The 25,222-nt window shown below is 43.5% G+C and overlaps 1 protein-coding gene across 1 annotated transcript in view; it reads left to right on the top strand.

The window, feature by feature from the left end:
• Positions 1–7,763: 7,763 nt before the first annotated feature.
• Positions 7,764–25,222, top strand: part of efna3a (ephrin-A3a) — a gene marked incomplete at both ends in the record, with an annotated part of 65,768 nt that continues 48,309 nt past the window's right edge. The window contains one exon of the mRNA XM_080515812.1: positions 7,764–7,873. Coding sequence (XP_080371938.1) covers positions 7,764–7,873 — 110 coding nt within the window. The remainder of the gene's footprint in view (positions 7,874–25,222) is intronic.

Raw genomic sequence — 25,222 nt, 5'->3', positions numbered from 1 at the left:
CAGCTCCTCACACAATAAGCACAGTAAAGTGCATTCCTGTACATGTTGCTCCTCAAACACCGGCACAGAACAGTCAATAAGAAGTGTTAATAAGAACAGATGTCTGTCATCTGTCACTGACGCTGCTTCGATAACAACTGGCAAGAAAAAGGTCTTTGAATCCAGAGCAAGCCGGAGAGAAAAGTTCAAAACAGATGCAACTAAAAAGGTGGGTGTGATGTTGTAAAGTTTGTCTTCCAAGTTCACTTCATCTGCAATTAGTGACACAATAAAACTCTGCCTACCTCAGTGTGTTTATGCTCCTGGATTTCAGTTATTACCAGAGGCAGAAGTTAGCATTCTTTAAATGTCCTGTTAAAAGGCCATGATGGCCGAAAATTACACCTTCCACACGGGAGCGTGTGCAGTGGACAATTCTTGATTTTAATAATGGATAATTAACTCAAACGTACCAAATTTACATGTGAACACCGCTGTATGCATGCTGGCTCACACAGTGCTGACAGCCCAGCGAAACAGCACATTATTAATAGGACTGGTCACATTGAGGGAAATTATTTCACCAGGTGAGGAGTTAGTTTTGTTAAACCGTGAGTGTTTTCTTAGGGCTGTTGGCTGAGGAGGTCTTGTATGTAATTTTCTTCTGATTAGAGCATCCATTTGGTCAAAGGTGGTCTTGGCTTTCCTTTATATTACTCCTACAGGAAAAAATAACATACATTCTTAATAACAACCCCAGGGAGAAAGTGCTATAATAATTGCAACCACCAATGGTCCCAGTTCCCTCTCATCAAAACATTTCTAAAGTTGTCACTTTTTCATCATTTTAAATGCGATTGTTTACACAGATGTTTACCTTCTTCCCATTGCTGGTTGATTTCTATATTTGCTCGTCTACCTGTGGAGCTGAGAAGCAGCATGAAACAATTATGAGGACTTTTCATTGCATGGTTGCAGCATTGTGCTCGTATGTTTGAACAAAACCGGTTGAGAAAATAAAAACCTATGTGCTTCTTGTTTTCCTGCTAATGGTCAAAAACTCCACAGGAAGCCTTTTTTTGTAGCACACTGTCACATACAATATATGAATGGATTTTTACAAACCCAAAGCATCAATGGCTTTTCCGTAAAAAAACAAACAAAACAAAAAAAACCCATGAAAAATCTCCTTCTGTTTAGTGGTTGTCTTCCTGCTTGTTTTCACCGCTGTCATATGAAGGCCATTTGCACATTTATCAAGAAAGATTGTGCCCTTAATCCATGTCATTTCACTAATAGAATTATCCCTGTATTTAATTTCTGTCTGTTCCTCTAAACAGATTGTCCTCACAGTTCATCTCCTTGCTCCTGCCCTTTTACAACCATTTACCAACACATCACTCCTTCCCCAAGGGCTCAGCCCTCATCTCAGCATCCATTTCCTGGTGCTCCCTTTTCATCACAGCCTGATGCTAAGGAACATTGTTCTTGATTGCTTGGCAGATGCCATTATCCTGGGCTTATATCTTCACAATCACATTAGCCATTTGCACAGCTGGGTACTTACCGAAGCGCGGCAGGTTAAGCACCGCACTCGGGGGGACGGGCCGACGGAGGCCCACCTGGAGCTCAGGCCAGGACTCCTCCCAGCACCAGGCCATTAACAAAAACTCCGCTGGCCTTTCTTCCATTTAGCTAATGCCTCCACGTGTCCCTCGCCATCTTCCCCGTGCACTCTCCTGTTCTCGGTTTAGTCCGCTGTAACCTTGTCCACCCCTGCCTTGATTCCTGCAATGTCACTTTTGCTCCAACGGATTTTCTTTATTTCACTTATTTTATCACATATTGAAAGCTTCTTCTTTTTTTAGTAGACCACACATTACATAGCTGCATGCGTGTAGATCCAGAGGAGTTAAGGGACCTGAAAAAGATGTGAGATATATTGGTCTGTGTCACCAGTTTGACAACCCTCCGCTGCTCTTGTTATTTTTCTCACACTTGCTTTATATTCAAAGTTTGACATTTCACTATAACTGATTAATCAAGTAAATTGCTGTTTACTGACACCGCCGCTGGACATTAAGCTCAATCACGACAACCTCATTTTAATCCATTAACATTCAAACCTAACTCCAAAATGAGATGTAGGGAAAAGAGGAACAGCTGGGTGTTGAAAATTAGACGTGGCGCTGATAGAAACTAAGAGGAAGAGTAAAGAAATCCTTCAGAGGGAACACCCAGGACTATTGGGTACAACGGGAATGAAGTAGGTTGAAGAAGAAAATCGATGTTAAGCCAACAAGGATACACAAGTGTTGGGGCTGATTGATGATAACAAATTATCAGAGTAATCAATATGCCCATAGCTAGTGTTCATGAATTAATCACAAACGGAGTCACAGTCAAGGCAACGAGCCACGTTCACGGTTACTATAGTGTGAAACGCTGCCGATGGCCAGAACTAGCAGGCCTGCAGCTGCAGTGGCTGCGGGCAGGGGGGGTGGAAATAAGTACGCATAAACAGCGCATCGCATGGTGCGAAGTCAAAAGAACAATTGTGTTCAATAACTTATGGCACTGGGAAGCTTGACTCAGTCACGTGTTCCCGATGCACACTCACTCACTCACTCACTCACACACAGAGCGCATCATAAATATGCACGTGTGCCTCCGCCGGTTCAGACATATTAAATGTCATTCCCTATATTTTCATCTCGATTTCATTGGCTGCGTGTGGTCGGCACACGCAACAGGAAGCTGGAGATCATTAGTTTAGGAGGAGTTGGAGGAACGAGTTCCTCATATGAAGCGTCTTCCAAGACAAAAGGCTGACGAATGTACCGGCGGATGGAGGCGAGGGATCCAGTGGAGCTGCACAGATAGGTGGTGGTGGTGGTGGTGGTGGTGGGACAGGTTGAGAGAACGACGGGCAGGGTTGCGGGGAAAAGTAATGGCACTTGGTCTTTCATCCACCCCTTTACTCCAGTCGCCACGGCAACGTGCCTGGAGGGCCCTCAAGAGAGGCGTCATCGCTGACAAAAACAACAGGAAGGCGGAGAGTGACTGGGAGCAAACCGGGAAGACTGTGTATGAATGAAAGAGGAAACAGTGGAAAGTACAGGCGCCACCGACTCGGCCTGCTTCCCTGTGAATTGTGACCTTCGGGGACTCGTCTGAGGAGTGTAATGAACATCCATTTATCACTGGGAGTAATTCAGATTAATGCTCGGATCGCACGGCTAAAGTTTCACCAACAACGTGTGTGACCATGTTTATGGGTGTGAATATCACTGATATCCCCTCTGAAAAGGACACTATTACCAGATATGAAATTGGCGGAGTTAATCAAACCGGGGCTAATGCTTAATATTTAGAATTAACCGAGCCATTAATACTGGCGCCACTGTTAGGATAGATAGAGTGGTTAAACCACCACCGGCGAAATTAAACAGGTTAATTAAAGTCTCCAAATTTTCATTCACTCCCCCTCAGTCTACATTTCACTGTCTAACACACACACACACACACACACACACACACACACACACACACACACACACACACACACACACACACACACACACACACACACACACACACACACACACACACACACACAGACGTGTGTTATTACTGTACTTGCAATAGCTTTGTACTGACTATTAATATTTAAATATTAGTCTGGGTTTTAATTTTAACCTTAAACTTGACCCCTGGTTATTTTATTTTATTTATATATATAAACATTTAACAATATGTAACAAACAACACAATCACAATGTATATAAAGAATTAGAGTCTCTTAGATTTCAATAAGTAAAAAATTCATGAAACATATATCTTATGCAAAAGACATTCCTTCAGTGTGCATTTTATATGCACATGAATTCTGCATCTTGGTGAACATCCATGCGGAATATAAAACAATCATAATAAGCTGGTATTTTCTGGGCTGTAACATGAACCAGATAGCGGACGCTGTCCACTGAAACTGGTTTTAAACAGTGCTTCGGACCACTGCAGTGTTAGTGTGTCAATTTGTCACTTAGTTGTTTCGAGCAGCTTTCATTTTGAACAGTGTGCCGCTGATTATGTATGGTAATGATTAAAACGTGTGATAATGAGTCATTTCACAGCCAGAGAGGATTTTGGGCTTTTAGTGTGATCCTTCAGCTCAAACCCAAAGTGAAGCCTCGATTCAGCCCGCGCTTCCAGAAAGAAAAATGAAAAAAGATCATTGCAAGATATGCAGCCCTACATGATTTATTGTAGAGTGAGTCATGAAGAGCTGTTAATTCGGCTATCCGTGTGAGTGGATGGGGTGAGCGTAATCTCACAATCACAGAAAATACATATATAACATGCCACTTACTCAGCTGGTACATTTCCCAGTCATATTTTAATGCTTTCTTAGAGGAAGACAACAGACAACTCTACACCTTTTTTTGTTCTAATGTATGTAGTAGTCATATAAAGGCAACTGTAATTTTTGCAAAAGCATTTCACTTATATAGTGATTTTGTCAGGTTCTGCTCCTCTGCAGCCTCATAGGCAGTTTTTGGTGCCGCAGGTTGTGCTTCCCTCTCCTCTGCATGTTTCAGGTGGGCGTGTTCAGAGAGGGGAGAGTTGGCTGGTTAATTATCTGGATTGGGAGCAGCTGTGGTTACCAGGTGGAGGTGGTTGGAGGATGAGAAGCTCTACTATTTGACTGGGCTCCGCACTCCACTCGGGACCGTAAATCCACAGTAAGCTCATGCTCTGTCCCAGCCTGTGAGTCGCTGCTCTCCAGTGCCACTCCGCTTGGAGGAAAGACTCGGGCCACCGCGGCCCTGTCCCTGGCCTTAGCCTGGGTCCTGGCCTTGATCTGAGCCTGAGTTTTTTTGGGGGGGGTTTTGGGGGCCTGATCGGTTACTCAGTAGGCCTTGGCCGACGGATCCTGGTCAGATGCTGATGGATTAATTTGGTTGATTTTTTTTTTTTTGTGTGTCTTTTTTAACTTTGGCAGTACATCCAGTAACTGAAGTCCTGCAACAAACAGAGGAATGACTCAGGGCTGGTTTTTATTTCAGTTTATAATAAAAGATCCTTTGTTGCATGTTCAATCTGTTTCCTGGCTGCTTCCTGCACTTGAGCCTCCATCCACCCCCCCCCCTGTAACAGATTTATAATGTTTTTATACCCCTCTGCCACTGAACCACAGTTGTAAAATTTTCATTGGACACAGTCAGAACACTGGAAATACTGAACACATGCAGAGACACAGTGAAGCCGACGGTTACTGGAAAAGCCAATCTCTTTACCATCCATTCATCCATCTTTTATGTTACTTTATTGAATCCAGGGTCATGAGAAACTAAAACCAATCACAGCTGAGCTGACAATGGCCAAAGGCAAAGGACACCCTGGACAGGGTGCAGGTCCAACACAGGTCAATCACACACACTTATATCCACGCCTTTGGGCAATTTACAGTCACCAATGTGGTTGGAAACCACTGTAAATGAAATGAACTGAGAGTCTTTACCATAACAGTGAAAGGAATGTGAAAGGTAATTAAGCTAACATATGGCAACCATTAACAATCGCCAAAATATGGAAATCAACAGTTGCATTATTCATGGTTAAGTATTAAGGTGGGGGGATTATTTACTCTTCTGTCCCTGCCTGCTGCACGGTGAGGCGGCAGCAGAGCTGCGGTGAACTCGCCACTGGGCACAGCGTGGACTGATTGACTCTGACCTAATTGCTAATTAAAGGAAGGTGCAGTGCGGGCTTTTATGGATTCATCCATTGTTTGTAAAATTAATGGCGGGGAAGTGAACATGCTCTTAATGACGCGTCCGTGCGACTGAACCAGTAGGGAAGGGAATGTTTCCCAGGTTGCAGTGCTCGCATGACAACAACAAACAAGCGTTTGAGGGTGCTGTCAGTGTTCAGAAAAACACAAACAAGCTCGTGGTGATGCTCAGATGGTACAATTCATTATCACACATGTTAAAGCACATTTGCCCTACAGTTGTTTCTTTGCTTTCTCGCCATCGTTATGCACCATTGCCGTCAAGCTTTATAGTTACAAACAGCATGCTTATTTCACTGAAATGGAGAGAGGGAGTTGTAATTTATGCCTGTGAGTACAAGGAAAAAATATGATGAAAATAAAATATTTATTTACACAAAAAAAAACCAACCCTGCCGTGCTGGATGACGTCAGACCTGCTTTTCCCAGTAATGAGCTCCCAGTTTCTAGAAGGTGGGACCTTTTATGAAATGGTGACTAATGAATGCACCATACGATTTTACAGACATTAATGACTCAATGGTTGTTTGTAATTCTTGTCAACTCTCTTGTATTTTTATGTAAGCTGAAACATATCTCCTCAATGAAGCAGAAATCTTATGTTACGAAGTCAAAATCAACTTTATTGGGAATGTTTGTTACCAAGTGAGCAATTTGACTCTGGTTTTGCAATACAGAATACCGAATACAAAGAAAATCTAAATAATTTAAAATGACAATAAAGGTTAGGTTGACGCAGCTCCACATTGATGTAGCGTGTAGCTCACTAAACAATTCCGATAATAATATATGCACTAACAAATCCATCTCATATACAAAGGAATTAGGTACACAAGCATTTATAAATATATTATATATATAAAGGGCATTACAGTCAGCATTCATTCATAATTCACAGTCCTAGTGTCACCCATCATCACATCCTTTCATATGCTACCCAACTTCACCAGAATCAGTCGCTGGAGCCGATGCCAGCTGAATGGAGGCAGGGACAGGTCACCAGTCCATTACAGGACACACACATGCACGTGCACGCACAAGACTCTTTTATCCAGTAGTTATGCACACTGCACAGTGGAGTGGATTGTTTTCCTTCGTTTCACTTCAGAACATTTGAGATACTTTGGTACCTTCAGTGAGCCTGAAGCGGAGCAAAGAACAATACATCAACCCTGGTGACAGAGGTGACGTGGTGGAACGCTCCTGCCTCACAGTGGGAGGTTCCCTGGTTGGAGTCCAGACTTGGGAGTGTGGAGTTTGCAAGTTGTCCCTGTGTGCATGTGTGTTTTTTGTTTGCGTAAGATGGATGAATAGAAGGAACACGATACTGGAGAAGCAATCCCAGACCATGTGTGCATATATCCCCCCCATGCAGCGGCTGAGACGCACGCGGGGTGCACGTTAGTAGGGGGCGGGGCGGCAGGCTGGAGGAAAGTGTGAGCGCAGCTCGGCCATGAGAGGGCGGGTTTGGAACGTTGTGTGCGCAGCGTGTGGCGCCTGCTGCTGCTGCTTCTGCAACTAATGATCATGACAGAAGCGGCAGGTACGTCCAACCCCACAACAAAGATCCAGCGACTTTAAAGCCGCGTGCAGAAACACCAGACACCGACCTCAGCTGTCACTTGTGTGGCAGCCGCTCTCCTCCATCACGTCTTTTTAAATGAAAGCGCTGCCGGGGAACGCAAGGAGAGACTTCAGAGTGCGCTGCGGGCTGGAGACACAAGTCCAGAACACATTTTTTTTGGCACAAGTGAAGATGCGCAAATGGGTCTCGTCGCAATGGGATTTGTGTTGAGGAACACGTAGCCAGTCAGAAGTCACCCTTGTCCAGCCTGTACTGAAGTTGAACAGTTTTTTTTTTCTTCTTTTAATTTATTTTTGACCGCTGGGATGTTGTGAACGGCGGCACGTCGCTCGGGACAGACGGAGCGGGGACGCAGCGGGACGAAGGGGGAACCAGGGGCTGGACGCGCACACCGGAGGGATTATGGCTCTCGCAACGTTTTCTCTCAGCCTCATCACGCTGGTGCTTACTAACTTGCACCTCTCCAGAGCCAGCAACCGGCATGCGGTGTACTGGAACAGCTCCAACCTCCTGTAAGTGGCTCTCCGCATCCGTAACGCAGTCCAGGACGCACAATAAAGCAGGGCTCCTCTTTGTTGACGCGCACCTGCGCTCACAACTTGTTTACAAGCCATTGTCTCTACACACCATCATTGCATTGAAATACCATTCAAATGCAAACATCAGCAGTGGAGCAAGCAGTTTACAGTTTTAACACAATTGATTAGACTAAACTGCAAATTGCTTTTCTTAATTCAGAAAATAATTTTGACCCCCTTTTTTGGGGGGGCTTTTCGCTTGATTTCATTAATCGTCTGAGTGCTGTAATGCATCTCCAGTGGGAAAGTGTTTCTGCAACGTTCCTCTGATTCACCCTGCATGCAGAGTGGTTGCTATATAAATATTTGATCTCTATCTCACATTTACCCATCCGCTGCCTCACAGTAATGACTCATTTAAGCAGTTATCTTTTCATTTACCTTGCTTTCAGTTTGTGTGTTGTCTGTCATCCTCCCTACCCCCACGCAGCACCACAACCATTCACATCCCTCTCAAACTTCCAATTATGAAGCCTGCCTGCCACACACACACACACACACACACACACACACACCCACTCACTTACATTATTGCATTCACATACATTTGTTTTCCCAACCCTGATTCTTCAGCAGCTGTATGGTTGCTTACCTCACTCAGGTAAGCTTCCCCAGGCTCTCCTAGCTCTGTCTCTACTTGCATAAAGCCAGTTTTCTGTGGGGCAGAGATCGATGTGGATTCTACTGCCTTTATCTTCTCATTAGCCAACAGTGAATCCATCTTTCTCACATTCTTTTATCTCCTCTCCTCACACAACCTCCCCCTTTGCCCCCCTTCTCTCTCTCTATCTGTGTTCTTTCTCTGTCCATTTGTATTCACCTCAGACGCAGGTCTCTCCTATCGCCTCTCTCCATCTCATACTTGGTTATTTTCTTCCCTCTCCTATATTTCTACTGTGTCTCACCAGCCAGCCTGTCCCCCTCAATCCTCCTGTTTTTTGCATCTCATTACCCCCCCCCCCCCCCCCCCCATCTGCTCCTGGTCCCTCACTCACCTCACAGACTCGCTCAGCTTTAGGGCACATATACAGATGATTAGAAATAAAAATTGCATGAAAGTTATTGCAGTGCACATGAATGTGTGATGATTCAAGTGTTTGAAGGTTTGCCCACCCAAAAAGGCTTTACAACACTGACGGAGACAGTCTGAGGGACTGTCACTTCCATCACTTTCATTAATGATAATTTATGAATGGCAGAGTAACATTCAAAACTATTTTATATTTATGACTGTAGTTAATGCAATCAGTGTCAAATGAATCGAGGAAGGGTCTATTAACTGAGACTTGGATGCATTTAGCTGTTGTACTGGAGCACAGTTTTTTTGTGTTGTGTTCAGTATTAGTTTAATCCATCAATACTAATTAGTGGCTTTGGTGCGTGCTCCATCTAAAATGATATTCACAGCATGGGGACAGTCACTCTGTAGTTATTCATGACCGTGTTAGCACATTTGGTGGTTTTAAATGGACTTTTATGTGTTAAGTTGACAGATATGTTTTCATATTAATGAACTGAAATAGGTGTGTGTGTGTGTGTGTGTGTGTGTGTGTGTGTGTGTGTGTGTGTGTGTGTGTGTGTGTGTGTGTGTGTGTGTGTGTGTGTGTGTGTGTGTGTGTGTGTGTGTGTGGGAGACAAAGTGCAGGTGTGGGTCGACATGACTGCGTGTGCAAAACCTCTCCCTTCTCCACTGTGAGATACAAATCTTCAAAATAATGCAAAAACTGACCCAGTTTGCAGGTAGCAGACAAATCCTCAGAGGCTCCGGCAAGAATACTGATGGCCATCAAGCTTTAACTGGCCTTAGGCTCAGAGCCACTTCTCTACCACTCGGACTATGTGCACACAGCGAAGGCCTCACTTCTTCAACAACCCAACTCCGTCCCCATCATCTAGCGCTCATTATCGAGGCAAGCACAAGAGGGAGCTGTAAGAAATTAAGGGAGTGACGGAGAGCCAGAAAGGGCTTTCGGGCCAAACTCCAGTTGTGGCCTTAATGTTTTACCCTTGAGTACAGCATTCGGCACAGATGGTTACGGACCAGCTGCAAGAAATCGGATCACTTGGAAGCCAAGCTGTGTGTACCAAAGCCATGAAAATGGCTTTTTATGATAACTCTCAGCTAGAAATGTCGTGCTCTGGTGTACTAAAAGTCAAAAGTGGATTGTTTCAGTCAATGCCCAATGGTATTGTGCTTTTTTGATTTTTTCACAGATTTTTCTTGAGGTAAACAACATCAGGCAATTTATTAGATCATTTTCTTCTCCCTTGGCCAGTTTGAAACGAGATGTGTCGATTATCACAGTCCAAGAAATACCTCGTCACTTTGATTGCCACCCAAGATCATCACGACCGCGCCATCCTCCGTTACAAAGTGTTAGCCTCAGCTTCCACTCTCAGCAGTGCGCCTGGCCAACTCGTTACAGATGTCCCTGCTAATGGCTGACTGAGGCAAGAAAAAACACACACACACACACACACACACACACACACACACACACACACACACACACACACACACACACACACACACACACACACATGCAGGCCATTAAATCATCTCGCATCTGAGGCCATCTGCCAATTAGAGGGGGGAGATGTGAAACATCTTGAGAGCACGGGGGGAGCAGCGGTGCACTGCGGTAGCTTCGCCTCCCCACAAGCAGCGTCCCGTGCTCCCACAACCTCCCCCCCATCAGGTGTTTGCCCTCGCTAGTTTTACAGGGCACATCTCCATAATTGGGCACCCCATGTCAGGATGATGAAAACAGCAGCTCGGCTTTCATTCTTTCTCCCACTTCTTCCATAAGTCACACAGTGGTTCTCCGACTGCTCATAACTGAGCAGAACACGAAGCCTTTGAAGAGGTACGAGAAGGAATAACAAGGAATCGATCTGGAAAATGTGTCGCACATTCACTGTGCGAGAAGGTGAAACTGTTATTTCACGAGTTTAGCTGAGTCTTAGTGATCGTAGTGGTCCGTTTCTTTCATTCCGAACATTATGGACGTCAAACAGTGTCTCCCCCACACCCTAACCGCATTATGGAGAAACAATCCAAGCCCAGACACACTATACAGGATCTGGTGCTACAAAATAAATGATCACTTTGACAAATAGCTTCCCGGTGAGTTCGAGGAACGGGGGCTCGCTGATCAATGTTGAGTCAAGGTGCCATCTCACTCAACAGGCTCATTAACCGGCAGCTCTGTCTGTGTGTGGGTGTGCGGACACGACTCGAGGTGGAGGTGAGTCCCCGAGCAGCGGTGAAGGACCTTGTGCCTCGCAGGGAAAAGTTTGTAGACATTTATTTCCATAAAATGTAATCATTATTCACAAATGAATGAAGAAAAATGTGGATTCAGAAGAGAGAGAGAGAGAGAGAGAGAGAGAGAGAGAGAGAGAGAGAGAGAGAGAGAGAGAGAGAGAGAGAGAGAGAGAGAGAGAGAGAGAGAGAGAGAGAGAGAGAGAGAGAGAGAGAGAGAGAGAGAGAGAGAGAGAGAGAGAGAGAGAGAGAGAGAGAGAGAGAGAGAGAGAGAGAGAGAGAGAGAGAATAGTACTATTGGGAACAGGTGGGTGTAATCGAGAAACTGTTGGTAAATTGATTGGAGAGCATGGGGCAAGGTGGGAAGTAGAGCTGTCTCCTACCAGAAAAAAACAAAACAGAGGAAGGATTGATTGAGTTCCCCTAAAGTCAGAACGGGTGAAAGAGAGCACAGGTTTTTACCGGATGTATGGAAGTTGGATTATTTGGTTCAAATGTGCCGTAGCTGCTGTTTTCTGAGGAGATGATACTCACAGGAGTTGATCCGTGCTAATGTGGACACAGGCTGGGTCAGTCATGTGCACCAATGGGCAGAGACAATAGCTCCCACCATTCAACCTGCACCTCTGCCCCCGTGCAACGCGGTGCAGACAGAGCATGCAGGAGACAAGCAGCTCCATCTCTTGGCTGTCTCTACGATTTTCAATGCAAGTCCAAGAATGTAAAGATGAACCTCAATCGGATGCGGCAGTAGATGGTGTGTTCTGATGGATGACAGTAAATGTGTGTGAATGTCACTGATTAAAAAGTGCAAATGAACCTTTAATGTGTTTTTGAATTAAACATTCTTGAGATTTCTAATGGATTATTCCTCTCTACTTGTCGGGGAACATTTGAAGGCTTTCTATATTATCCAGATTAGACAGCCCGCAAGTAGGTTGATGAATAGGCTTTTTAAATATATAGTTAACCTGACACTATTGCCTAGCTTTATTAAATCAGATCTGCAGTGATGTTTTAAAACGTATTGGTCAGCTACATATTGTGTGTCGGCCATTTTTAGCTCGGCGAAATCTGCTATGAGTCACACAGATGGATGGCGAAACACTGAAAGGATATTTAATGGTTTATATAGATCCAGGAGTGGGTGTGCAGATCAATACATTTATATGGTAAGGGAAGGTGAATGGAACCCGGCTGAACAAAAAAAAAAAAAAAACACAGCCAGGTTGCTTTCTGAGCAGCAATCAATCTGGCCGCATCACATGATCAATTTCCAAATGCATTTTTAATTTGATTTCGCGGTGTCAGTAAATTGCCATGAAGCATTTTGAGTCCAGCTCAGGAAGCGCAGATCAGGTCTTGCCTTGGAACAACATGCTTGAGAATTGATTACTCTGGGCTTGTCAGTCACTGCTCCAGGGTTCAAGCTCCTCGGAGATGCCTGCACTAAATACGGCCTTGGTAAAATATATGTGCTGAAGCACTCTGCAGTTAGAAGAACCTGCAGCGCTTTCGCTCATAATATAGGGAGCAATGAAAAAATACATTTGTACAAGTCTGTAAGATCTAAACAAATTGTTGGTTATTTGTCCGTGACGTGAAAATGAAAGGGTGTCACGAGAGTAGACTTCATCCGATTTAAAGGTTCGGCGACAACAAGTGTATGAGGTTGTCATTATTGCTAAATGCCTCACTGCTTTACCTGCACAACATCTCAAGACAAGCTGAGTAAAAAAAGCTCATTCTATCCTTGAAGATTTGCATTTTTCTATTAGATATGCATCATTAAGAATTCGTGACACTTCTAGTCGTATTTGTATGAAAATAATGGCCAAGCCCCGAGAAAATAGCACAAATGTATTAATGTTCATTCTAGGTCGCTTCTATTGGTAAACATTAATTTGACTCAACACTGCAGTTAAAATGAAAAGGTGGGTGGGGACACTGATAAACTCTCAGGAGGGGGCCCTTAATCAACCTGGAATTAAAAAGATATGAACCAAACGGAGACTGTGAAAGCTTTGACTCTGAGGATAAAGGAGCAGAAACACCAAGATGTGCGACTCATTCTAACACTCGTACCTTCAGGGGTCCAAGTCACTTCAAGCCTGCCAAGTTTCATTATTATGAGGAATTGGCAGTTTTGGTGTGCCATTATTACCTGTTCATGGGCTCTGATGGGAAGGTGCCATGCTCCTCACCGAGGAGGTGCCTCAGTTGAGAGAGAGAGGGCTGCTTTCTCTGGGGTATTGCAAAGAGAACCATAGTTTGGTCCTTCAAATGCCATCAAAACGCATTAGCATTCCTGCGCTCCCAGGTTATAAAAACTAGACTTTAATGGCAGTGGGAACCCACAGGAGATAGTCCTGATCCCAGACAGGTAGGACCAATTTTAGAGTCAATGATTTGAATGCAAATGCTTTCCACAATGAAGGATTTCCTTTTTCCGATTGGTAGCTCCACAGTGCATTACACTGGGAGCCCACACCGTAGTGTCGGTCACCCACTGGGAAATTACACTACGGCTATGATGGAAATGGCTGCCATGTAAGAAAAAAGATCAAAGCTGTTGATAGGTGGATGGTCACCAGCTAGAGTTTGATTATTTGGGAAATGGTCCCTGTTACAGTACATGGCCTGGAAAATAATGTGGCAGCCACAGCAGTGGGTCAAAAAAAAAAGCTTTTTTAATTTTATTTATTTGAAGCAGAAGGCCGCTTCTGAGGTATGGCAATTTAGGCTGTATTTCGCACCGGCTGGAGCCCTCAGAGTTATCAGTGTCCCTTCATGAAAAAGGCAGCGAGTGAGGACACAGGTTTGTGCTCTGTCATATCTTGTTCTCTGTTCATTCCCTTCAGGTCTTGAGCCGTGACAGGTCTTCCCTCTAATGCTCTTGGGTGCTTAACAACAGCGGCGTTACGAGGAGAGGAAAGTGTCCTTACAGCTTAGCGGATGATACGGCTCCAGTTTTCCTTTTCATGCAAGGGCAATTTTGGATATGGGCAGCGTAGTAATTAGATATTCTGTTATAATTGAGATATTTCCTTATTGAAGATGTAATTATATGAAGGTCTGAAACCCTTTGGCAGACGTTGTCTCTGTAATAAGTACATTTGAAGAAAATTGAAATCTCTTCTCTAGTGCTCTGTGCATCCAGAATGACAAAAAGTAATTTGACCCCTCAGCAGCAGCCCCCACCACATCCAGTGGCTTAATATATTCCGCTTATGTTGTTAGAGGGAACATTTAAATCACTACATCTTCAAGGGAAACTCTTCTATTACAAACGTGATGGCAAAGTCTTTAGAGCTTCAACATGTGATGTAACCAAGTTGGACGGGAAGCTGCCTCCTGGCGAAAAATGAAGTTGTATTGTTTTTGAGGAAGCTGGAGGGCTGCGCTGTTCAAATTCATAATTTGCAAATTTTTTAATGATTTTTCCAGGCGAGGTAGCTCCATGCATTGCGGAAATGACTTTCTTTAACAAAGAGGGAAGCTGTGTATTATTGTAAAACATACATTCTGACATGCACGTTGTGGAGTCGTCGAGGGGATGAGTCAATGAGCGCGTCTTAAAGTCCGTGCCGTAAAGTTTGAGGAGCGCGAAGCTGCGTGGTACGATGCACAAAAAGTGAAAGCCACTGTCAAAATAATCTAGCTGACCTGCATGTATGTCTCAACTCCAGAGGTGCACATTGGGCAGTGCCTAATGGGACACAACAACTTAACATTCACCATACTGCTGGGAAAAAGTAAATAAACCCCGAGGCTAATTGCCCCAGAAAGAGCTCACTGGTGTCACGATTAGAAAACCTCAAGTTCAATCAATGCGAGGAGATTTGAGCCAAGTGCAAAGCCAGTCTGACTTCTAAAAGCTCTGCAACTTTTTGAATTTGCTGATCAGATGAAGCTGATGTCCAAGACGGCTCATAAATATAACTCTCCACAGATATTCGATCAAGAATAGAGCAGTGATGGTTTGCAGCAGTCTGAAGGGAGTTACAAGGTTGCCTCATAGACTTCAAGTATTCAAGAAATACACTAAAATGCCCGCAAATAACAACACTGTAATGCTGTAGGTCTTAACTCCAGAAGAGGCTGTCTGTCCAAGTTGACTCCAGGACAAATGTAAAATGTTAAGCGAGGTGTGCATAAGGAGAGGTTACAGGCTTGAAGGAATCTTTACAATAGTTTAATATCTTTGCCGAAGGGGTTACTTTATGCAAAACACACAGCAGGCACGGTGCTCATGGGCACCTCGGCGAATGAAGCTTTATAGTCCACAATTTCACAATTGTACTGGGAAAATGTGTATAGGCCTGATTTACTGAATAAAACATTCTAAATGACTGACATCAAGCACAGACAAGAATGCCTTGGAGTGATTGGATGGAACGTTACAACCTACATGCACAATAGCAAATGTAATAATATGTAATAAACACTGTAACCAATTAACACAAATAATAAATTAATCTGAATTGCATAATGGGAAATAATCAGTCAGAAGAGCAACAGTGAAGATAGACGATTGAAAGACCGAAGAAGAGGCACGACACAAAACATCTTATATTATAGTCGGCAAATAAAAGTCATGATGAGACAGCGGCAAAAAAACTGTCTCATCATAACGGCAGCACATTATTCTATTGGCATGAAGTCAGTGGAACCCACCAGCAATATTCCATATTCATGAAGGCAAATGTGCTAAATGGACGGTGCCATTTTGAACGTCTGAGGCGATCCTCGTCCCATCTCGTTAGGTGAATCGGCTTCCAGAAGGTTGTGCTCGCAGTATCAGGCCTATTTTTATAAATATGTTGAGAGGTATGGTGGAGGGAGAGCGATGACTCAAAGCGGCTTTTATGAGGCAAGGCCTGCACTAGTCATTGACGAGAAGATGAAATCCAGGCTTTAAACTACATGGTCATGTCAGGATGGTTGCTCGCCAGCTGAGGGTCAATAGAAGTTGGTGATGGAGCTGGATGATGAACCTACAAGGAAGTAAACAAGACGTATTGTTGGAATGAGACTGGGTCAGAAGCAGGTTCCCCCCCCCCCACCCCCAATAAGATTTGACCAGTTAATTTACTTACTCTGGCAGAATTGAATTGTTAGAGCTCTGTTCAACAAAGCATAACATCTTATAATTCCTTTCCTGGTAGTAGACTTCGCTCATTTGCTTTGTCTTTAATTGTGATTTATACGCAAACAAGATTGAGTTTCATGACCAATTCATACAGAAAATGAGCACATTTAAAGGATTTTACCTTCTTTTAATTGGCGTTATAAATACTTATTTGACATATATGTAACGTATCCTTTCACAAACATACATTTATTGCTTTTTTATTTGAAGTAAATTGGAAAGTCAATCTGTTGGCGCATACCATTTTGCTGTTCACGTTCAATAATGGCAACCAGATTGCCTGAAATGACTTCTTCATTATTTACGTCTGACAATTAAAGCTGAAAGATGGGAGATATGATGTGAATCCATCCTGTTGACGAGTCTGTCTCCTCTTCATCTGAAGTTACACAGACCGGGCTCTTCTTCAACTTTAAATGTCTGGACATCCTGAGTGAATGTGAATAAAATATTGATGTGCATTTAAAGTATTACTTTGAGATTCCAACTGCTGTTGTTAGAGGAATGCTTTCAATCATTTGCTCAGAGATAATGTCATGTATTGATTGATAGTGACTATATTGCCTCTAATAGATGAAGGTCAGCACATCCTCAGTCTGGCGGAGGAGGCAGCTCATACAAACTCAGGAGTTGCAGTGTTATTGAATTTTTTTAAAAAGTGAAATGTCTTTTACTACCCTTTATAATGCCCACTTAATAAATCAATATTAGTTTATGTGCGTGCTGTTTTTATTATATTCTGTCGTTGACTTTGCTGTCATGCAACTGAAGCAATTCAATTGCTCGCTTTGAAGCCAACAGACCTTAATGGCAAAAGGTTTACTTTTCTTGTGTGGACTACAGGAGTCTACTGGTGCAGAGATTGCTCCGACATAAGTAAGATTCTTTGTCAATGTCGGAGGAAAAATAAAAACACAAAGTAGTGAAAGGTGGGGGTCCACAACGATACAACAGGAGGATAAATTGGTATTTTTTTCTAATGAAGGGAACAGTCCAGATGTCACTTATGGTGGCAACAGAATATGTGTGCAAAATAACATGCACCATCCCTTTAGCACATTTTCCGTCATGAATATTGAATATTGGGAGTGTTTTCCTGTGAGGTAGTGCCGGTTTTTTTAACCTGCGAGTCATGATTTGATTACAAATGTCTCAAAACGTCACCATCGAAGGCATCTGTGTCTGAAAAGGAGGGACACATCAGCTCAGCCTGTAGCAGAAATTTAATTTAAAAAAAAATGTATATAGTACCAAATACAACACAGTCATACCAAAAGAGAACCCAAACTATTCCACATGAGCAAGCAGAGGCGACGGGGAGGGAAAGGTAAAAAGGGAAGAAACCTAAACGAAATGATGCTCTTGTTATTGCGGTGAGACCGATTTCCTCTGTTGGCTCCCCACAACTTTTGCTTGCAGACGAGATATTCTCTGAGTTGTTTCCCTTCTTGCAATTATTCCTAAATCTCTTCTGTTGCACATCGACAGCTGACAGCTTTGACTTTGTGACGGATCATCCTCCCTCTTGCATTTTTCCTTCTTTTACCAAATTCACATTTATTTGATGTTTCATAACTTCTGTTTAACTTCTTACCATTCCATCCCATCACTTCATGGTGATTGGCAAGCAAACATGGGAATGATACCAATTCCACCAGATTTTTTTTCATGCAAACAAAGCTTAACGCACTCAAAACCCTTGTTTTGACGCCAATGTTTTTGTGTGATGTCACTCGTTATATTAGTTGTTGTGCATTACCCACAAAATGTATGTTCTGATCTGGCTTTAACACAAAGAAACTACTCAACACATGCCATAGGAAGCCGATGAACTCCTGCGTTCTGCTGGGTAAAATGTTATTTTCACTGAGTCTGATGGCTTTGAGGTAAGAGATATAACCGTGTGGTTTCCCATTGGAAAGTGCTGTTTGACTGCAGGGTGAAGCTGTCAGACTGTGAAAATAGTCTAAGTATAGCACACACTTGAGTTTACATTGATTTTTAAAGTGGAAACTCTTTTTGTTGTGCTGACCCTGTCGACATCCTATAGTATGACTGAGCTGCCCGCGTCTTCAAACTGGTGTTGGGGTTTCAGTTTTGTGGCGAGTTGTCCTAGAAACCGCCGAACTGATGACATGTTGATCCCACCAACGTCTAGAAGACAATGTATTGATAAGTGCTTTGTGTAACTTTGCATAAAGATTTGGTAATTTTTCAGTTGGTGTGTGCTGTAATTGGCTGCTTTTATTTATTTATTTATTTTTAATCTTGTTAGTCTTTAAAGCAAACAGACAAAGGACACATTGTGCTGCTTGATCAAAAGCTTGCGACGCCTTTACAGATGGCTGAGTTTTTCATTTTGATGTTTAGTTTTCTCCCAAATTAAATGATGTAGTTCATTAAAAAGTAAAACCTGAGTGTGATTCCAGACGACTGAGCGCATAAAAGTTGCAGGGATGTTTTGGGCTCCCTCGCTCTTTCAAATCATTACGTAATACAAGACGCGGCACAAAGTCAGCAGATCAGAAAACACCTCTATAGCAGCACGCGTCTTTCTCTCCAGGCATGTTTCCATATCTTCAACCTCATCATTTAATCAGGTCTCGTGTTGGCCTGCTTCAAAAATCTATTTGGAATTCATTTGCTGCCTTGATGTGTAAATTCGTTTATGGTTTATACATGAGCTACGACACATGCATAATCATGTCTCTGTACTCACACACCTGCATTCTTCTCCTTCCCTAGTGTTCTCACCCATTGATTTGTATGGACAATTCATAACACACTAATGCTATCCTCCATCAGTGGGGACTGGAGGGGCTTCCTTTATGCTCGCTTCCTCTCCTATAGTCTCTCTTTAGTTACGGTGGTAAGAGGAGGAGCTCCACGGTGCAGTTTGATATTTGCATTTGTTACAGTTGGGACGGAGGCTTGCGGAGAGATGAGAAGGGGTGGCGCCCTGCTCGTTGGCATTCAATTTTGAATATTGTACTATTTATTAATGACGAGATTAGTGATGGAATGTACAGAAGAGCCAGTGGCCTACCTGTGCAATATTTTCCCCCGATTAAACTGAAAAGTCTCCTCTGGCTATGTACCACTCTGGTGCAATGCTTCGTTTGTTAACTTATTTATTTGGCTGCCTCAGCTGTTTTTCAGTAGCTTTGGGCTATGTACAACTGGCATCTATGAATGTTGTTCTTGCGACTTTTGTAATGACTTTTGTAATGTGTTCTCTTTCTCGCGGTAACAACCTGTGCAATGCAGCATGGCACTGTCTAGACCGGCATTGTGTGTCAAACTGGGGGGACGCACAGAGACGAGCCCGGCTCCTCGCCATGCTGTGTGTGGGTGTATAGAATATCAATGTCCTGCTGTGCTCCCTCACTCCATGTTTGTCTGAATGCCATTAGGTGGCATTTAAGGTGTTTTCATGTCTCATTTTCTGTCTGGGTTATTGTGCATGTGTGCGTACATGCTTGGTTGATTGATTGTCTGTGAAAGCCGAGTAATGATTCTGTCTCCTTGCCTTGGCCCTCCCTTGTCTCTTTTGGTCAGCCTCTCCCTCACGCCTGTGCTTCCTTTTTCGTTGGGTACTTTTGCCTCCGCGGAGAGCAAGCAAGGCCTCTTCGCCTTCCTGCCGTGCTTTTTTGAAGTGTTTTTGCTCAGCCGTCTGTTCCTGCGCCGTTCTCACCTTGTGTGGAGTCAATGGGAAGTCCCAGAAGACTGTTTTGCTCAACCGCATTGCCGTGCGTGGGAGGAGAGCAGGAACTACTGCCCATTTACCTCCCCTTAATTTATCGCTCCATTGCAACTGAAAGAGTAAATCACATACGTTGTATCATTGTTTTGAAACCTCGACTTTCTAATACAAGGCTACAACACATGGAGGAAGCTGTGTTTTCCTCTTTCTCTGCAGTGTTTTGTTTTCCTGTATAAGTGTGTTTTTCAGTATAGGATAGAGTAACTATACATACAGTAAGAGATAGATGGTTATGATAAATACATTTGCTTTTGCAGCACTTAAAGAGATTCTGTGCCACATCCCGGGAGGAAGAGGTGGGAAGATGAAAAAAAAAAGTTGTGACAAAAAAATAACAAAAAGGAAGAAGAAGAAAGTGTGTTTAGGGGAAGGGAAATGCAAAAAAAGTGTAAGAGATGCAAGAGGGTGATGTAAAGCATTTCAGAGATGTGAAGGCAGAGAATGGAGTGGAAGTGGGGATCGGCAGTGAGGGGGAAGGGGCTGCTCGTACGTATAGTGAGGAGGAAGACTCCGTATGGAGAATATTAATGGTGTGTCAGGAAGTGGAGTATCTTTAAAGACCTCAACCTTTCTTCTGGTGCACACGCATACTGTATCGAAACAGCCAGCTTGCAGGCAGTCCTATAAAACCACAAAAAAAAAATAGCACAATAGGCCTCTGCCTCACAACAGCTGAAAGGAACCAGGAGAGTTTACTGGGAGGAGGAAACAAACTGTAGTGGCCACAACAACCGGAAATAAAATAAAGCAGGGACATTTTATATGACATGCAGGTGAAATATCCATTCATCCATCCATCCAGCCATCCCTCCATCCATCCACTATCTCTGTATTATGTGCACACACTCACTGATTTCTGAGTTGTTGCTGTGCCGTGGCTCAGAAATCCCTTCCAGCACCTGTCAGTGTGGGAATCTACGGCAAAAAGTAAAAGAGAGGAAGGTCTGTATGTGTGTGTGTGTGAGAGAGAGAGAGAGAGAGAGAGTGTGTGCGTGTCTGCTCGAGTGAGAAGGAGCTGAGGGGGAAGTGACGCTCATTTACCACATGATGTAAGGAAGAAACACGCTGTCTTTCGTGGAAGCCTGTGTCACAGGTGACAGTCAGTGACAGGGCCAAGAGCAGGGCTGTCAGGGAGGCAGGAAGCAAAGAGGAGGAAGCACAGGAAATGAATGTGGGATTCCTCATATAGCAAACGGCAGAAATACAGCGAGAGTATAGGCGGAGGCTATGATGGCAGGGAGAACGGCGGTGGAGCACATTGTTAAGAGTTAAATGATGTAGTGAAGAGGAAAACATATACAGCCTGGGGTCGTTGTATAAGATGGGAAATGCTCGTATGACACACTGACTGCAGAAGATGGATTCCCCCGGTGGAAATTGGTCTGATACCAGGATATTTGTTTTCAATGCGCCCCGACTGCCATTAAAGAACATGGAGGTCATGATTGTGAAAGAAACCGAATCTGTTGATAATCAAATTTACCTCCCTTTATTTTCTCTTATTTGATGTGATGTAGTTGTGATCGAGAACATCAAGCTCTGTATTTTTCATTTCAAACTTGTGCTTGTTCCATGTAAAGGAACTACCATCAAGAAACTAACAACAGTCTTTGCGTTTGCAATCCATTAAAATGGGCTGCAATTCGTAATTAGCTGCCTTTAATTTTCCTTCCGGGAATGAACTTTTGGTCAAATTAAAGGTTCCATTAAGTCTAACCTCTGGCGACTGCTATACGGGGGTAAATTAGCACCAAGGAAATGATATCTCCAGGTAATGTGCAGTGCCAGGGAGATAACAGCAGTTTCAAAGATGCCAGTGACATTAGCATTTCTGCTATGGCTTTCAGTTTTAAAATCTTCAAAAATGAAAAAAAATAAAAATAAATGCTCTTTGTCAGCAAAAAACACCTTTTCCTCTTGCCTCCGACACCTCCTCTTTATTAGACAGTTCATCAGCAGCAATCTATCATCATATGTATTATTTATGAGCTGAGCAGAGTTAATGCTAAACACACAGCACTGATTTTCAGATTTTTTTTCATTTTTTTTTTAGGTTTCAGGTATATTTTCAAAATGGTTTGTCAGCCCTGTTGTCTGTGTGTGTATATATATATGTGAGAGTGCGGGAGAGAGCCCACCATGCTTGAGAAAATGATGCCTTTCTTCTTAATGAGGCCTCATTCCGTCCCAGCGCTGCCGCCTCAAGCTGAGCTGAGAGCTGAGGTTTGCTGCTCTGCCAGCCTCTGCTCACAGGCTTGTATGCAAATATCCATTTTTCAATCAACCTTGCGGTTCATTCTGAAGCGTTCGATGTTGGTCTGGCCTTCTGCGAGGTAATTTACCCAGAATTCCTTTGACCCCGCGGGGTCGCGAGGTGGAACGACACCTTTAATCACTCGCCTCCAGTCAATGTTGACAAAGACGGAGGTTAGCTCAAGTAAGCTGGCCTCAAGTCTGTATTTGAATAAATGAGAGACGATGTCACGGCACCGACTGCGTTGCCTTATCACCTCTTACTGTAATATGATAAAACAATTTGCACCATAAAAACACAGACCCTGACCTAATGTCTGTGTTTATTAACTCACCAGCGGGTTCCTTTTATAGGCAGGAGACGCTCAACAGGGCAGCACTGAAACAACCTCTGGACTGGTGACTTTAGGCTGAAAATAGCTCTCAATGTGGTTGAACAGCACAAATGAGGAAATTAAAACTAGGTGGGGTGAAGACTTGTTTTGGAGGATTTTCCTTCCAAAAAAACCTAACAATAGTTGTTTTGTCTTAAAACTGTCTTAATTAATGAAAACATCCTATTATATTTAGGATTTAGATCCACATTTAAGCAAATGGTATTATTTATGTCTACTGGCATGAAGTGCTTGGAGGCAGGGTTTCAAAATCTCCCTCTTCTGCAGGAAACGGGTATTTCACAGTCATGATGAAGTGTTTTTATAGCTTGATCGTGACGATACTTTCCTCATAGTTACTAACCATAACTTCATCACTACCATTAGAGATGAAAAGAAAGTCGTTTTTTTTTACTTAAATCCACTGAACATACCAGAAATGAGGTCATAATATTGAGCTTGAAGCCTCTGAAAGAGATACACTCTTTGCTGACATTTACCACTAAGGTGCCCTTGAGCAAGGCAATAAACTTTTAATTCCTCGAGTGCAGCAGTTTAATAGCCCACAGTACAGGACTGGTTTTACTGTGTGTTACCCTGGGCTCGTCTAACTTTAGGCCTGCTGCTGTAAATGTCAGTGGCGCCTGTCTGAGAGGCTCAAGATACCAAGGAGTTAAAGGAAACAAAGCCTCAACCCACAATCTAAACTAAACATATAGGAGGAATTACACCGTAATACTGCACGCTCTCATCCTCTCCCAACTCGCCATCCAGTTACAGCACTTTATCTGAGCTGTAGCATCAGTCTCTGTGCAGCTCATCTCACTCTCCAACACAGAAACCCAAATGCCAGATCTTCTACTTTTCCTCCATAAGCCCCGTGATTTATAGAGAGATACATTATAAATCCACTAGCGTCTTCTACTTCAGCGTCTTCTGTGCACGTTAGCAGGCACTTTTTACAGACGGCACTGTTCAGCTTGACTGGAGTTTCTTAATAAGGAACTAAATTGTACAATTGTATTGACTATTGAGAAATTATGCAAATTTGCCACTTCTGCAACTTTTTTTTTTTTTTTTTAACTACAAATGCATGTAGAGTAATCATGACAAATTGATTAAAGTTCTGATTGAGGGACAATTTCTGAATGCTGTAGAGTTATCGCCGATGTGCTTTTATAAAACAGCTAATCAACCAGAAAAAAACTCTTTGTACGAACAGAATAACATTATGTCTAACTAATCAAGGAAGAAAGGAGCTGCACACACACACACACACACACACACACACACACACACACACACACACACACACACACACACACACGCACACACACACACACGCACGCACTCACGCACGCACGCACGCACGCACGCACGCACGCACGCACGCGCGCGCGCGCGAGCTCAAGCAGAAAAGCCGGTATCTCTGATTCCGCTCTGTAAAGCCCTGCAGGTGTGGTCCACTCCTCCTGCGCTGGCTATTAGCACAGCCTATCATTGGTATTCATTTCCCGCTCCTAATTCCCCCCACAGTATTTTTTTTCCCCTTCTCACTTGACAGAGGACCGTGGGTTAAACGCCGGGGGGAGCGCTTCATCACGACTAGATCTGATCCAATTAAATACAGATTTAATCAGCCTCGCAGTCGGCGAGTGAATTCGCAATGTGATCAGGCCATTGGTAACTGGAGGCATGACTGGCACTGGTTTCCATCCCCGGGCTGGCAGATCGGCTTAGTGGGTGAGGAAGCGCCTCGATCTTACCTGACCTGTCAATTAAACACATCCGACGTGTCTGCAAATAGGTTTGGTTTTCTCTGTTTTAATGAGCTGATTACATGTTTCATCTGTTTCTTAATTCTCTATGGGGTATACACACACAAGCACGTACACACACACACACACCTTTGTTCTGCTGACCGCTAACACACTGATATAGTGTTAGGAGTTGCTGAGGCCGCTGAGGAAGACCCGTAAGATTTACTGTTGCTGTGCATACTCCATTAATTAATGATTTAGGCAGTGGAATATATCTGGGGCAGGCGGTAACGATATGTAGGAGGTTAATCTTTCATTTACTGGCCTGTCATCTACCGGCGGCTGCACGGACAGCACAAACACAAAATCTCCCGTCCCGCCAAAGATGGAAGATTTTAGCTCCTTCCTCCCAAATGGCTGCAGCTGCTGATTGTTGAAACCTTTTACTCTGCAGAGGAAGCAGTCCTGTGATATGAAGTACAGCTCCCCAGTGCCCCATCAAAGTCCACTGTAACTGCTGTGTCACCTTCACAGTTCCAAGGGAGGATTGTACATGGGGAGCTGCTGCAGCGCCTACTAATGAGACGTCATCGGGAAGCGGCTTGCTTTTTTAACATAGCCCAACGTCTGGGGTCATTTCAGTTACGACTCAGGACTTAATTACAAATCCTGTTATTTAGTGTTGCTGTGCTGCGTTTGTGTGGCTGGCAATATGT

Source organism: Blennius ocellaris (genome assembly GCF_963422515.1).
Source record: "Blennius ocellaris genome assembly, chromosome: 20".
In the NCBI taxonomy this organism is placed as follows: domain Eukaryota; kingdom Metazoa; phylum Chordata; class Actinopteri; order Blenniiformes; family Blenniidae; genus Blennius; species Blennius ocellaris.
Note: the sequence above shows the minus strand (reverse complement) of the source record. Positions and strands in the feature narration are given on the sequence as shown.